The sequence below is a fragment of the Pieris napi genome, chromosome 15, assembly GCF_905475465.1.
Source record: "Pieris napi chromosome 15, ilPieNapi1.2, whole genome shotgun sequence".
Classification (NCBI taxonomy): Eukaryota; Metazoa; Arthropoda; class Insecta; order Lepidoptera; family Pieridae; genus Pieris; species Pieris napi.
In genome coordinates this window covers 10,539,878-10,557,605 of record NC_062248.1, presented here as the reverse complement: position 1 = coordinate 10,557,605, position 17,728 = coordinate 10,539,878, and the positions used below count along the sequence as shown (strand labels likewise).

Genomic DNA, 17,728 nt, shown 5'->3' with positions numbered 1-17,728 from the left:
AAGTTTATACTAACATAAGGATGATTATTTTATCTGAACAAATAAAATAAATAAATAATTAGATATATAATACATTTAGTAGTGACAATACAAATGTGATCAGCCCTCTGACCTCTGTTGCAATAATTTTCTGTCTAATGTCTTTATCATGATAGTATTTGCCTTTGAGCAGTACAGTGTATTCACAAATGAATCAAGTGCCAAAGAAATCGCTCGTACGGTGATGGAAAATCATCGTGATTAACACAACTTAGACCCAAGCCGAGCCCTATTAGCCAGCAGCATATAATAAAAAATAAACGAAACTGATACATAAATTCGAGGCTATGTCCTGGAGACAGTACAAACAACTCTCATTAAAAAAACTTATTGAATTTCTATTTACCGACAAAAGCTTTTGGCTACATGCTACGACCGCTACGCGGGTGGAACAGCACAGCACAGCTAGTAGCATATTGGTAAATAAGACTGATAATTATGTCGTGCAACTATAGAGTGACAATTTTGTGTCTGCGTCACGCTCCGATTTTAGTAAACAAATTTCCAAAGTACATTCGAACGCTTTATTGAATTATTAGAATATTACTTTATAATTGTCGGTGAACCGCGGAAATAATTGATTTACCAATACGATGAATTGTTTATGTAGTAAGTTACATGGATTTAAACGACCCAGATACGTGTCGATTTATATTAAAAATGCATCGTCAAATTATACGTTTCCATTCTTAACTAGAAATTTTCTGACCTGGTTGAAATAACTTTGACCGCTTTGAAGTGTATTTAACATTTAAACTACGAAAACTAAAATCATAAAAGAAATACTTAACTAAATGGAATCGTATTGAATATTATCAAAAATAAATAATAATCGAAAGGGTCACAAGTGCGTTACCGGCCTTTTGAGAATTGGTCCGCACTTTGCGCGGCAAAACTGCCTTAAACGCTCAGTTGTGGAACGACGGACGTCGAGTCAATTCAGATGGTATTTTGTATTCTGCCTTGACTATGACTATATTCTTATATGACTATAGTCTTTGAAAAATCGATTATTTTTTATTATTCAATAGTTTAATTATAAAATGTAAGTGTTATGTAGCAATTATTGTCAAGTATCACAGTTACCACATGAAAAGGAAAATATATTTTATCTTTCTTATATGTTCTCAAAGCTATAATGAAGCGACACAACTGTCGCATTGGCTATTAGATGTTACGGTATTTGTATAGTTATAAATAAATTTTACTAATTTGATAGCTTACCAATCGAACGAGCCGATAAGATTATTAAATTAGAGGGTTGCGAGATAATTGAATCCCTAAACCAATTAATAATGTAATTAACTACTCCCTTATATTATAATTACCCTGACGATGAAAAGGTGAAGATTACCTTTAACCTTTCCCTAGCTTCAACAACTAAAAATTGTATATGTATATTGTATGTTTAACTTGTTAGTAAAAAAATACTTTTATATCACACCATTCATTTAACACGGGTGTTTTTTAGTGATAACGTTAAAGACTAAATTGAGTTTCATGTCGCTTTCTGTCTATGATCGAAAACGGCATACCTTATCAAAACAGTCGACGGTGTGTGTCAGGCACAGAAGTTTGATCACCTACTTGTCAATTAGAAATGATTACCAAACAGATACAGAAATCTGAGGCCCAGGCCTAAGCGCTATTGGTATACTATTAACATGTAATATTGCTATTATTATAGAACATGTTATTTGTATATTACTGGACATACCTGGTCAGGACTCAAAGAGCTGTCGCCACTAGCATTTCTCTCTTGGTTCTGCGCTGTTCTCTCCTGTTTGCACGCCGTGTGGTACTCCATCCGCGCCCTCTCTACCTTTTGCAAGAATTTCGCCCAGGGCTTCTGTGCTTTTTTGAATGCCTCGTCCATTTCTTTCCGTTCTTTAAGCTGAATCATTGACTGTGGACAACAAGTTATCGTTAAATGATATTTTGGAAGATATGCCTAAATAGTTAAACTAATTCCTATACAGCTAAATTAATCCTAAATTTTTAAAACTAAGCTCACTTTATTTGAATTATATTATTAGTATTCCTTAAAAAAAGTAAATCAAATTACATTATTTGGAACTTCCATATCTACGACCGTAAAAGTTTTACAGTTTTGGCAGGAATAATGTGGGCTGATAGCAGTAATAGGTTTGATATGGTGAGGGTAGTAAAATAGGTAGAGTCGGGCGAGATTAGGTTTGCATATCATTTGCATTGGTGTGTAAATTCTCTTATTTCGAAGTGATACATTGAGTCTCGGAGTGATTTGGAAGACATTAATAGTAGTTGAGTTAAAAATATAAGTAATATATCCAATTTCGGGAACGCAGTAGAGACGTTCACAAATGACCTGAGTAACTATATCATAATTAACCGCGTATCATAATGAAATGGTGTCTTATTTCATAATTTCCGCAGCATCAGCAAGTTAATTTAAATAGAAACATTACACCGTTATATATATACTACATGGAATAATGTTGAGAGGAAATTCGAATATTACATGCACTTGTTTGCTCATTGCAAGGCCGTACACGACAGGATGACATCGATACTTATTTACTTACGTCACTGTTATATAAGCGGACGTTATAATCAATGTAAACATAGGAAGCAACTATTTGAGAATTACAATAACTATGTAAGTTTATATGGCAGGCTCTCATTACTATATATTTTACTTTTTTATTTATTTGTGAGTAATCTTACAGCTAAGGGGCGTTTCAAGTATTACGTAAGCACTATATGTCTTTAATTAAATATGTGATGATTACGTCAACAGTAATTACTTACTTTTGTACACTTTTGCTGAAAAGAGGAAGGGGAGGGGGATAAATTGCTCTGTTTACGTAATACTTGAACGGCCCCTTAAACATAAATATTATAAAATAAAACACTTCTAAAATATAAAGCCACAACATATTACAGAGATAAATAATATATATGAAACACAGAACATTTAAACAAACGACAATTAACACATAATATTTCAAAGAAAAAACTAAATCATTACTGCTAAACAAAGTCAACGTCCTTCCGCCTCTTTAAATATTTCCTCACATGCTCTTTGGTGAGTTGGAAAACATCTATTTATTTATTTAGTTATTAAGGAAACTAAACAGATACCTCTCTATACAGTGAAAATAAAATAAATAGACACATTGGACATATCCACAAAAAAAGTTTCACTGATAAAAACTACAATACAAAGTAAAACAAGACAAAACATGACAGCACAAAATTTAATACTAAACTAGCAGCTATTTAAAAAAAACAAGGAAGTTACAAGGCTTAAGCGTTAAGAGTTTAAACTTATTCTTAAATGAAACAGTAGAGGAGTGCGAAAAAGGGTCGATGTTAGTGAATCCCAGGTGGAACACATCCTGTGAAGAGGCAACATCATCATAATTAGTGTCATAGATAGATAAAACCCGAAACATTTGCGAGTTATATATTTTGATTTAGGTACGTACTTATCTTAGTTTGCATAAGCCTCCCTGAGGACCGCTCCAAGAAATTTAGATTAGGAGTCCTAATGTACCGCAGATCTAAAATATAATTAATAAACCCTTATTATAATCTGTGCTCCGACCGGGAAACGAGTCCCTTATGAAACATCTTAACCACGAGGCTGATCCTATTGTATAATATTGCCAGTCATTTTGTATGATGATTTGATATTTTAAAAGAGTACCGAGAGTTTTTTCTCTGTCTTCTTCGCCGATGAGTAGGAATGTCTACCGATACAAATTTAATGACGTGGAATAAGTGATACCTGTATCTTATATTCCATAATAAATATTTTTTATTTTATAAAAACAGTTTCCTTATAAAAAAAGTTTAATTAAATCCTCCTAACTGAAACGAGTCTTTAGTCACACGATTTTAAGCTATCAGTAATCGAATTTAATTTGTAAATCGTCAAAATGGAAGACCGACTTTATTTAACAGTAATAACAATTTATTTCTCTGTAAAATTAAAGTTGTAGTTTCTTTAAATTCAGTTTTCTTTTTTTAATCTATTAATGTACTTAATTGGATTATGTTTTCTGTTTCGTATATTTTTAACAATGTAATCTGTTATGGCTTTGATTGTCTAAGTGTTTTCTTTTATACATACTTTGTATTTGTGTAGCTATAAGATAAAAAAATAAATCAGTGGCGCTACAACCTCTTTAGGTCCTGGTCTCAGATTTCTGAATCTGTTTCATGATCATTTTTAAATCTAATAAGCAAGTAGGTAATCCTCCTGTGCTTGACACACGCCATCGACTTTTTATGTCTAAGGCAAGCCGGTTTCCTCACGATGTTAACCGTTCGAGCGAATGTTAGATGCGCACATAGACAGAAAGTCCATTGGTGCACAGCCGGGGATCGAACCTACGACCTCAGGTACGAGAGTCGCATGCTGAAGCCACTAGACCATCACTGTTTTTAGCTATAAGATAACTTATACTAATAATGGTAGCGATGCCAGTAAGAAAAAATATTTGAGAAACTTTGTTTATACTACAGGGGGCAAACGGGAAGGCGGCCCATGGACATTCAATGACAGAGGGCTCTCGTATGCGTTGCCGGCCTTATAATATTACTTATACTTTCGTATGAAGTGAAACTACGATTCCATTGTACCATTGCAACAGCTCCTACGAGCGAGGTCGAATGCATTATGAGATGTCAACGATATTCATGTCAGGTGTTACACAAGGAATCAATATGGAACCTGCTTAGCGGTGACTTCATCAGTTCTTTCACTTATACGAATTTACTTGGAACGTGTTGATATCAATCGATAACATTGATAAAATAAACAGATTGAAATGTTTGATAGCAGAAATGTCGTTATTTAGAAAAAAATCAAATACCTATTAACGTAAACTAATATAATTTATTTGTTTCGTAATCCTACAGCTAACAAAAATTATATATAAAAGCAAACATGTACACTAAAAATAAAGCCAAAAATATTGACAACAGGAAAAATTCAATAAAATTATGAAATACGTACTTAATACCTAATTCTGCTGTACTGTGTGATGGTGTAAACGTGAGGGTATGTACGTGATGCAGGTGATTTAGCGTTATGAATATTCTTAATACTCATTTTAACCATATTCAGCAGTATTTATGTTTTATTTTATTTACACATTGTTGGATTACAATATAAAAATTTAACATAATTAAATGTAAAGGAGGGTAACTGGCGGCCTTATCGCTTTCGAGCGATCTCTTCTAGGCAACCACTGTGAGAAAAGAAAAAAAATGTATTCAATTAGATAAGGTAGGCAAGAAGTGCAAAAATACATATTACATATAGTTATTAAGGAAATAAAACACTTAACAAGAACAAAAACAAACTAAAGGATACATGAAAAATAAAAAGTAGGTAATAAGTGCACATGAATCATAATTTAAGATCAGTCTCACGTCAGTTAGTAGTTAGTATGAAAGTTAGGGATACAATGTGTATTTAATACAATAATAACATAAACATAATGTAATCCTAAATAGTACTCGAGAATGGGCTATTTTTATTTTTTTATTTTATATTATACATGTCGAAAGAGCGCGATTTTTACGAACCTTAAAATGTTTTTTAAAAAAATTTGGATTTCTGTACTAAAATTCGATTAACGCTATTTGTATCACGGCATCTATTTCGTCTCCTTAATAATTGTTTCTGTTACTTTTGGGAGCCGTGGGATTTTCCATGGCTATGGCACGGAGGCTGGTGAAAGAAATGTCGTAAAGCAAGGTCTTGAGGTCGCATTCCAAATGAGATTTCACCGATTTTATTCATGTCAAGTGTTACATGAGAGTTGCATAATGGTGAAAAATCACATCCGTACTCTTATGACTAACTTTTGTGAGGCTGTTAACATCATGTAAATATATTTACATCTATTGAACTTATTAAGTGGGTTAAACCGTTCGTATGCTAACATAGAACAAATATTTTTCTTAATAGAATTTAATATAACGTAACATACTAACGAAACACACAAAATAATAGTCAAAATAATCAAAAAATAATAATAAAAAACTATGGAAAGAAATAAAAAAAGGAATAAGGTACATTATGAGGTCGTAGGTTCGATCCCCGGCTTTGCACCAATGGACTTTCTTTCTATGAGCGCATTTAACATCGCTCAAACGGTGAAGGAAAACATCGTGAGGAAACCGTCAACAACATGTCATAGACCCAAAAAAGTCGACGGCGCACTGGAGGCTGATCACCTACGTGCCTATTAGATTTAAAAATGATCATGAAACATATTCAGACATCTGAGGCCAATACCTAATAAGAGGTTGTAGCGACACCGATTTAATATATTTTTTTTTATTGAATATGTCGCCTTCGAGAGCCATACAACCGTTTTAGCGGTCTTACAATTTTTAGAAATCATTTTTCCATTTCCAACTCTTCACTATAATAAAATTTCTGTCCAGTGAGCATTCTCTTGAGGTCTAAAGGCCGATTTACATTATCTTAGTGTTTAGGAGAGTGCTTTAGTACAACTTGAAAGGCAAGTTCTTTAGCGTAGCGTTTACTAAAGCAAGTAGCGTTTACATGTTTCAACTAAAGTACTATCCTAAAGCACTCTCCTAAACACTAAGATAATGTAAATCGGCCTTAAGAACAAGAGAAAGTCGCTGGGGGGCAAATCTGTATTTAAACTATTCCATTGGAAGAATATAATATGTTATTGATATACGGAAAATTATAGTGAAAAATGTACTATTGTATATTTTCCAATTATAACAGTTTGTTTCAAATACGGTTTGAAGAGATCACTTAGTAGATATAGGTAGCCTGTTTAACCATGTAATTGTTTTTAAGTTGTAATTCTTGTAGGTAATGAAATTTCAATCGAACCTGGGACTTAATCGTCTTGTGAAGACGCTAGACGCTAATGTAAAATACGAAAACACTCGACACTGATAAGGTTCTTGAAGATAAGCAAATTGTCACGATTGTGGACGTGCACGATAGCACTATCACGAATCGATGCAATGTCTTGAGCACTTCATTTACGTAACATGAGAGATAATGTATTGAAATTCAATTTCAATTATTATATTATTATAATAAAATATAACAACGCGCTACGTCCTTTCTTAGATCTGGGCCTCAGATTTATCTGTTTCATGATTATTCGTCAATATAATAGGCAAGTAGGTGATCAGCCTCCTGTGCCTCACACACGCCGTCGACTTTTTGGATTTAAGGCAAGCCGATTTCGTCCCGATGTTTTCCTTCACCGTTCGTTAAATGCGCACATAGAAAGTCCATTGGTGCACAGCCGGGGATCGAACCTACTTCAGGGATGTGAGTCGCACGCTGAAGCCACAAGGCCAAAAGATACTTAATCAATTATTAACGAGTAGTATATGTATTGTGTGCTTACATACTTATAAAGTCATAGATATTGTGTTAGATATTAAATTGTTTCAGGAACATTAGGAATTAAGATATAAATTATGAGAAAAAATCCAAAAATTACGAGTGATGTCTTACTGTATCTGTAAATAATGTTATTAAGCGTTCATATTAAATAAATATATAGGTACATGTGTAATACTAGCCTAAGAAATAATGAAATTCTTTATATTAACTAATTCTTAATATATAACTAATTACAAATACGAAGTCGCGAAAACTACAAATTGTACCGAAGTTGATACCATTTGTACCAAATTGGAATTGTACCAAAATGGAATTGTACTAAACCAAAGACATCGTCATTCAAGTCTTAAGGCTGAAAAATCTGTATAATCTTTATCCTTTACATAAACGCATTTCCTTTATTCAATTTTCCCACAACTTATATTTTATACGTAGTTAAGAGAAATTTTACCACTTGACCCAAAGTCGAAACTGACCTCTAAGAATACCAAAAAACCATATTGGATTTTGATAAAACATATTCATAGGGAAATCGTAGCCTGGTCATGCGTTTCAATCCAGGCTGTACACTATTAGATTCTATGTGCGAACATTTGGCTACCAGTAGGATAACATCTTGAGGAAACAGGCCCAAATATAGTCAATATCGAACGTAAGACAAAACTATTAATACTTTTTTAAAGATCTGTATTATAAAAAATAAATATTCACTCTTTACATTACGTATTATCAAACATTGATAAGAGTTGCGCAGTTTAACTATAATTTAGTATGCTATGCGGAAAATTGTGTTTACATAGCAAACAGTTGTAATCGTTGGCAAACTATGATGTCAAAATTAAATGCCGAAAAGTACCTCATTAAAATCATTATAATTGAGAGTTTATTAATACAGCCGCGAACCACGTCTATGCAGAACCAGCTGCCCACTGAAGTATTTCCGGACCAATTCGGCTTAGGGTCCTTCAAGGAATAAGCGTACCGATTCTTATAATTCCGGCACTGTGAGTCTTCTGGCAATGTGAGTGGTCCATGGGCAGTGGTATCACTTAACATCAGGTTAAGTGACTGGCAGGGACTCCTGCCCGTTTGCCTCCTGTTACAAAAAAAAAATATTCCGTTTGTCGAAAAGGATTTGATTCTTAAGTTCGATTGTGAATAGTTTTTTTTAAAATAATTATTGCGTTCTTACTTCTTACTGTACGCAACGCCCAAAAATTTGGTAATGTAACATATATCCTTTAGTTTTTCATTCAATTTAAACCTTTTTTGGATTATACTTATTGATCTAAATGAAATTTACATTTGTTAACCTACGAGCAAAACCAGGTTGAGTCAGTAGTTAAGAAATAAAAGGACACTGGCACCTACCACTTAATATATTCAAGAAATACCGATAAGTCAGGTTGGCCGAGTGGTCTAAGGCGCCAGATTTAAGCTCTGGTTCCCGAGAGGGAGCGTGGGTTCGAACCCCACACCTGACAAAAGTGTAAACACCTTTTTTATTTTATTTTAAGCATTTATTATTATATAAAAAAATCTATCCTACACCAAAATATATTTTAACTGAAAAAATTCTGATTCAATGTTTATACAAGTTTTATTTTACATAACAATAAATAAAAAAATAAACAACATAGCAATTCGACTTAAATTAAATATGCATTAAGCGAATCAGCGAGTCGTAATAATTTAAAATCACCACACATAACGAAATTACGCTATAATGATACACACCGGGTTTATTGCGTTCGTTTTGTTTGGAAATTAAATTGGAATTTCATAATTATTTAGCTAGAAACATCTGTTTTATATTAAATTGTCATTATCATGAAATAAATAATACATAATCTCAATTTCTCTATAAAAAAATTCTCGTGTCACAATGTTTGTTCCCATACTCCTCCGAAACGGCTCGATCGATTCTTATGATTTTTTTAGGCATATTCAGTATGTCTGAGGATCGGCTACTATCTATATTTCAAACCCCTAAGTGATAAGGGGTGTCCATACCAAATTTGTTTATATTTTTTTATGATACGGCATACAAAAATACATACAACCCTTAATTTTTACTCCTCTACGATCAACCCCTATTTTTTATTATAGTAGATGATAGATGTTTCCTAATATACAAGGCAAAAAGTTTACCGGGTCAGCTAGTTTGTATATAAAAAACGTATAAAATGCACAGTTATTTATTAATATATTCATTGTTATAGTTTTACTAAACTTCAGTACAACGTGAAACGTCGCATCTCAATGATAGGTCGTGTACGGAATACCGAATGACAGAGTACAGAGACAGAGTCTAGACTTGTTGATAACATGTTTAAGGAATTAATAGTATCTGTGTAAATTTTGCTCACTCAGGCTTTCTTAGTTTTATAAGCGTGGCGATTTCCTAAATCGTCAGTTACGCCCCGAGAGTATAGCCAGACGCAGGCACTCTCTTCAACTGTTATATTGCATTCATCCGTTTAATAGCAATTAACATTTCATTATTTAGCTTATATTCTATTGTTGTATGCGAGTGGTTAATATAGAGTCAAAATAAAATCATCTATTATTTAAAGCACCTCGAAGCATACATAACTTCAATCCGGTAAAAAAGTGTTTTCTTTAAATGTGTAAAAGTTATGTTAATAAAAGACAATATAATACAATACCCTCCGATCAGAAGAGCTCTAAATAAAACCTTTCAAATTTCATAGCTTTTTATGTTATTGGAATACATCAGTCTTCGATAGCCTAATTGAAGGTTGGCAATCGATAACAAAGATGTTGTGATTGAGTTTCATTCGTGGGTTTTCAGGCAAGAGGGATATAGATATACAACCCGTGCGCGATAAGTTTGGACCTGAGCGCGGTGACGTCACAGTGGCGTGTTTGTACCGTCCGCAAAAAAGCGAACACAACGAGCAGCCGTCGCGGCTTCGTCCTTGTTTTTTTTTAACCTAATTTATTATGTTATTCAGGGATGATGCTGCTTTTTATCTAATCTTTATTAATTTTTACACTATTTGAATACAATAGTATAATATAATATACTATTTAATTATGTATCACAGAAAGTGAAGGAAGGTAACGTTTTGTAAATGAAGGAAGGTAAAGTATTTTGTAAGCGCTTGGCTTCCTTTTTTATTCTCATCAACGTGGTTTTCGATATTCCGTTACCATACATGTTCTTTTTACTACCTGGTCAACAGGTACACAAAACTGTTTGTTCCGTTTTTCGTTTTCAAAAAACTCTTAACACTTTTAGTACGAGGTTTCTTTCTCCGCTATGTAAAGGTTTACCCTTCATAATGATAACAAAAAAAAACTTAACAAGAACTATAACAACAAAAACTACAACAACAAAACAATAACACAAACGAAACTAAAAGGAGACTAAAAATCCTAGTAAAAAACTTGCGATGCGAACGGTACAATACGGGCGCCATCAGGGAAGTTCAGGGGCAGCGGGCGGGGAGCCACATTCCTAGAAGGTCCCAACTTATCGCGCACGTGTTATATACATAGTATATATTATATATACTCAAACTCAAAATAACTTTATTCATATAGGTAACCCAGTACACTTATGAACGTCAACAGAAAGTATGGTAAATTGATTCTATATTTACATTCACTACCAGTTCGCAAGGGCGTAGAGCGGGCAAGTAGAACTGGCAGGAAATTCTTCACCACTCTTTTTAATCGCTAATTTATGTGTCATATTAAAAATGGAGTCCAGTCAAATTGTTTGAACTGGAGAAAATCAACCCCAAGGATTAGGACCATTTAAATAGTCAAATTTATAAAAACTTTACATTTAACGAGAGGTTTGAATTCATTCAGTGATTCTCTAATTTCGCTTGGGAGTTTGTTATAAAACGAATACAATTTCCATATAAGGAGTGGTTTATCTTCTGGAGCCTGGTTGGTCGTACGCTCAAATTAGTTCTGTGTCGAGTATTATACCGGTGAAAGTCGCCATATAGGTAATAGGTATATATAATACCAATCTAACGTTAGAGTTGCCTACATATAATGGGTGAAAAGGGGTTAGAAAAAGTTATCACGCAAAGTGTTAAGTTATTAGGAAGGGTTAACTTTAATAGCATTATGATAATCCATTATCAAATTGCAGAAAGCCGTAGGAGCGCTTTGCGTGACGCTAAATGTAATTTAGACCCTCTGCAAATAACCACTGTATATAAAAAATACGCACAAATAGATTAAATATATTATTACTAGTAGCTCGAATTTGCGCAGTCTCATGGGGCATTTTTCTAAAACTTTTTATATAAATAAACTAATTAAGACATTTAATTATTTAATATTGTTTGTTACCATTTTATTTTGTTTAATTAAGAAAAATATTTGATTAACGAGTCAAATAACATTATATATTATTATATGATGAAATATATTATGTAAGATAATATAAAAAAATAATATTTAACTGCACTTAGACCGTTAACAATGTCTACCACACGGCAGTTACACAAAACAATAGGCAATAAAGGAATACACATATACTAAACAACTAAAATAAAATACTTCAGGTATTTTTTACTTAAAAGAGTTCCCAAATCTTACACATAATTAAATGTTGTCAAATGAATAAAAACTTTATTTTTATTTTTATTTAATTCATTAATTATCATGCTTATCTCGCATGAACCCCTTATTGGAGTATGAGGGCCTCCTCTAGGCTCTCTCTTTATTTTCTGTTTGTATCAATCATTTTTTGCTATTTAATACCATTTAACCAACCATCTTCCCTGTTTTCTTTTACTTACTTACTCCAGTGCTAAACGCAATTTTAAATTATTATATTTTATTTATTTACTTCATATTGCAACTCTCGCAATTGTATTGCAGTACAGAAATAGAAATGAGTACAGCCACTTATAAATATTAACATGAATAGAATCTCAAAGACAATGCATTTGCGTTTCAAATATTAATTACATCATCCTTGACTATTAACGACAACTTATTACTTATTCATTGCTTTGAGCTGACGGGTATTTTAATATAATAAGCTATACCTTCCGTTATCTGCCATTTTAATCATCAATTAAATTATATCTATATCTTGGTGTGGCTTCAGTTGCGACTCCCTGAAATCGTAGGTTCGATCCCCGGCTGTGCACTAATGGACTCTCTGTGTCATTTAACAATCGCTCGAACGGTAAAGAAAACATCGTGAGGAAACTGGTTTGACTTAGACACAAACACCTCGACACCTACTTGCCTATTAGATTGACAAATAATTCAGAAATCTGAGCGCTACCGATGTATTTATTTTTTATTCAAAATAATAATTCACTGTACAGTGTACAGGTAACTGCGTTAGTTGTTAACATAAGTATGTCTTGTTGAAATAACTAAGAAGCCTAAGAACTCACGTAAACCTCATTCACACACACATTACATTAAATAGCTTCCTACTTGCCTTTACAAAGTCTGTTTGTATGTAAGACCTACCTAATGAGAATTCAAATTAAAATCAATTCTCGGTATAAATACTAACATATTATTATTATAAATATTTAAAAAAAAAACATAAGACAGGTTGAATTGTAGTATGTAATTAGGAAATGTAATACATATATAATTATTTTCGACTATGTATTTGCGTGTTGTTCCCACGAGAATTTAAGTGCGTGCTCCTATTTATTTATTTATTATGCCTCCTGCTAATAGAGGACAAATCTTTGTTTTATCTTTATTTTATTATTATTTATTACTTAAAATGTCATGTGGAACATGGTGTAATGGTTGCAGCTCCTTACAAACGTCGTGTAAAACAAAACACTTGGCAATTAAAAAGAGTGGCGGAGAGTTTGCCAGTTCTTCTCTTCCGTTCTACACCCTTGATTTGAGAACTGGCAGTAAATGTAAATCATTTTGATGTCTAGAAGATGCCCATTTAGCTGATACTCTACAATGGATGATACATACATTCGCTCGGCCTGACATACGTTATCTATTTTTTGGTTTAAGATTTCGATTTTAAGGCGCTACTTTTAACTGGACATATAGAAACCAAAACCCTATTGGTACACAGCCGACGTCTTAAAACAAGTCATATTAAGGTTACGCAGGAATAAATTCCCAATTTTTTAGTTAAACTGACCTTGTGATACGTGTCCTTTTGCCAGTTCTTGATCTGTGCCATGACGTCGTTGACGAGCCGGTCCCTCACGCTGAGGTGGAGGTCTGACAGCCGTTCGGCTTCCACCATACCACCCTTCCACGCCGCCTCCATCGTGCCATACTCCGGTCCTTTTAATAAATTAAATAACGTTATAGGTACCACTGATTTTTATTTTATTATATTTTTTTAAGTTCTTTGTGACTACAACCGCTAAATACCAATTGGGACATTTTCGAGTCTAATAAATACATTTTTATTAATGATATTTATTCTTTATGTAACAGTAGGTAAACGGAGAGACTCCAATGATGTTAAGTGATACTGCCCCCTACGGACACTCATATTGCCAAAAGGCTCGCAAGTGCGTTGCCGACCTTTAAAGAATTGGTACGCTCTTTTCTTGAAGGACCTTAAGTCGAATTGGTTCGGAATTACTTCAGAGGGCAGCAGATTCCACGTAGTAGAGGTGCGCGGAGAAGAACTGCCTCAAGAAACACTCAAAGATAAATATAAAGATATTTTATTTATTTATCGTAATCGTGGTAGACTAGTGGAGGGTAAAATTTTAAATCCATTATTGGGTTCAAATTAAAAAATTACGACACATGCACATCAACATTTATTATTAATTTATTTAAATTGCTAAATTATACTTTACGAACACCGTACAACCATTACAAAGAAATAAATTTATTTAATATTAAATGTTAAACTAAAATAATGAATACAGATACAAAATCTGTTTAGCTCATTTCCACTAAATACACTGCCAATGCTAGTACACTTCCGCGACCTCGACCTCACTTTGACCTTAAAGGTCTTCAGAGCTCTCATTGGATTCCGGGCGAATCTAGATTTAATCTCCGCTAATAACATAGTAATGACATTGTATATGCAATACCAATGTTCACCTAAATACAAAGATATATAATGAGATATAAAATAGCAACTGAAATATTGCTTCCTAAATACGTCGAATAGAAAATTAAAAAGGTATTATATCACTTATCCTAAAAAACAGTTCCTTTTTTTTGGTTTCTTTAATTGTTGTCAATAAAAAAAATAACGAATTACACAAAACTGTTCACGCCTACTTCCCGAGGAGTTAGGGAAAGGCCACGGATCTCCATTTGCTACGGTACCCTACATACCTCCTTTGATTCATCTATTCATCATGCATGCTGGTCGGTTATGAGTACTTATAACTTGTCCCTTCTCTAGTACCTCCTGGATTTGGTCCAGGTTTGTCCGACAAGGCCTACCCAACCCGACACTATCCACGCTTACCTTAGTACTTAGAACTAGTTAACTGCTTCTCATTCTTCCATTCTACATGGCCAAACCACCTAAACATTTCCTTTCGTATCCTCATCATTACATCCTCTTTTAACCCACACGCGTATCTCACTATTACTTATCCTATCACGCTCTCATTTCCACGGCATTTATTGTTTCATTCTTTCTCTGCCACACCCAAAATTCACTGCGGTATGTAAATAGATAAGCACTCCCCTATGTCTGGCCAGTCCAGCCTCATTTGAGATATCTTGGCTTATTAAGGAATGGAACGCTCCATTTATTATATTCCCAGCTCTCGTGTTTCAGTTCGTCACAAGATAAAAACTTCTGGTAATGAGGTACGCAGTATTGTTTTGTAGTTGTTTATTAGACTTTAGTCAAGGTAATCGCAAGATTAACCTCTGGGTGACCCACAATACACAAACATCGCTACGTGTATTATCGTTAATCCCATACATTTCAGTATTGTAGATATGTACGTGAAAATTAAATTTATTCCTTTAGTAAACCATTTATCACCGAATTTTCGAGATACAATGTATCCTTGACAATAGCTCTTACCGAGAATTGAGTTTGATTTAATTATACAATTTTATTTAAGACGGAAAATATAAATGGAGGTAATATGAATGAAATCCGACCGATAGCAAATGCGATGCCTTATATGCGATGGCAGAGTAGGTAAAATCTTATTTTCGTCTGTGATTTTTATAATACTATAAGTCAATATTATATTTACCTAACTTAACGTTTCGAGTGACTATTTCTACATAACGAACGAGGTGAATTGAAAATTCGGTTTGTTTTTATAGAACAGGGGGCAAACGGGGAGGAGGCTCACCTGATGTTAAGTGATACCGCCGCCCATGCCAGAGGGCTCGCGAGTGCGTTGCCAGCCTTTTAAGAATAGGTAAGCTCTTTTCTTGAAGGACCCTATTATCATACTTATCTCCCAAAAGGCCTACACTTTCGTTTATAAATAAGTGATATAAAAAAATCTCAACATCAAAACTTTTTTTTTATATAAGTCTTTATCTTGCAATCAGTCAGCTAGACTATGAGCAGATGTGTTGAGAGCTGTTAGGCGTTCAGAGCAACATCTCCATCGAGACTGCTCCTCTCTTTCAACCGTGTCTATCAAGACTTAGGATTCGTCGCCTTTTAAGCCTATTTATTAGGTCCGGTATAGTTAGTTGCGTGGCAAGCTTATTAGGATGTATTTCTAGCCTTTTTCTGTATTTCATACTTCAGGTCTTGATCTCCTCTTTGACAGTCCTGATTTTGAGGTTCTCGTAACTAATGAAAGCAGAATAGATTTGTGCTTTTGAATGGGTGAGCATACTTTTATTTAACACCTTTTAAACGACCACTAAAGATATAATAATCAATCGTGGAGATACCCAGTGCAGAAACAACATCAAAACTAATAATAATAAATGTTCTATATACTAAAATAAAAACTATTCATTTAATAAATTACGTACGTGTGTATTGTTAAATACTTTCGATTTTCGATTCGAATAAGGTACGTGTCGAATTCGTGGCTCATGCGTTGAATACAATTAGTGGAAATCTTACTTTTAGTTTCGATAGCTTTCTTCACGTCCACGCACGGTAATTGTTAAATCAAATTGTGTCCACATAAATTACATAACAAGGGGGATATATCATAAGAATTGTAATTCTCAGAAAAACTATTAAACGTTTTAATGCCCGGCTGTGAAAAGGGTATTTCAAAAAGCTCTCTAAAACTGTTATTTGATATCTAAATAAACGCTATGTTCTCTATTCCCTACCATAAGAATAAATCAAATAAAGAATATATCATTAAGAAGAATAACTAAGGTAGCAAAGAAATGAGCGGGGCTAGAGGAAAGTGGAGCAACAAAGTATTAAACAGGTGCCCAAGGTAATAGAAACACAAAAGAGGAAGACAATTTAGAAGGTGGATAGACCAAATTAATGAAACAACAGGTGGCACATGGTAGAGAGTGGCAAAAAACAGACAGAAAAAGGCTTTTATTATTATTAATTAATCGAAATAAACATCTACTTTATTTCTGAAATAAAGATATTGTAGAATGTATCCAAGACAACACGAAAACGACAAAAAGAAACCGAGGACGACCTTTGATGCAATGGGAAGACGATCTTAAAAAAGAAGCAGCAAGGCCCTCTATGGAGAAGGACAGCCCAGGACAGACTACAGTGGAAAAATCTGGAGGAGGCCTATGTCAGAAGATAAACAAACATCAAGGAAGATTAAGTAAATTTATTATAATATTAAATATCAAAATATATAAATTCAATATTTATTGAGTGTTAGAACTGCGTTGTTTGATATAACGGCTTCATTCATTCAATAACGAAAATCTTTAGTTTACCCAAACCAATAAAACACAATTTTAAAAAAAACAATACAATTGAACATAAATTTCACGTATCTGGACACAGCGCAATATGAGTGAAATACCTTAAAGTGATAAAGTCCTTGTTAAACGCAATTCAATTTCACCAAACAAATACGTGAGGGCGTCGTGTTAAATATTTATCGTGCATTACACAAGCACTTCGAATATATTAGCTTATTCAACACTTATATAAGAGTATCGGTAGGCTTTTTATCATCGGCCAAAGGTCGTTGACCTTCCATTATTCAACTATCGAAAGCAGAGTTAAAACTTGATTTACAGATACAAATTTTCATTTTGATATCACGATAAAAATTGTATATCATTTATCATTTAAATAATTGAAATCAACCTTAAAACGTACATTCCCTTTGGCGCTCGTTTTTCGTAAAAGTGTTTGTTGATTTTTTTTACTACTTT

At 33.5% G+C, this 17,728-nt stretch overlaps 1 protein-coding gene and 1 non-coding gene across 8 annotated transcripts in view; one reads left to right on the top strand and one right to left on the bottom strand.

Annotated features, from left to right (window-relative positions):
- The window catches only part of LOC125056977 (protein kinase C and casein kinase substrate in neurons protein 2), a 100,748-nt gene that overhangs the window by 22,323 nt on the left and 60,697 nt on the right, over positions 1 to 17,728 (bottom strand). For all 7 annotated transcript variants that reach the window (XM_047660371.1, XM_047660372.1, XM_047660369.1 and 4 more), the window contains 2 exons: positions 13,578 to 13,726; positions 1,757 to 1,945 (listed from right to left, as the gene is read on the bottom strand). In XM_047660371.1, coding sequence (XP_047516327.1) covers positions 1,757 to 1,945; positions 13,578 to 13,726 — 338 coding nt within the window. The remainder of the gene's footprint in view (positions 1 to 1,756; positions 1,946 to 13,577; positions 13,727 to 17,728) is intronic.
- Positions 8,845 to 8,928, top strand: Trnal-uaa. The gene has a single exon. It is a non-coding gene; the product is annotated as a tRNA-Leu (tRNA).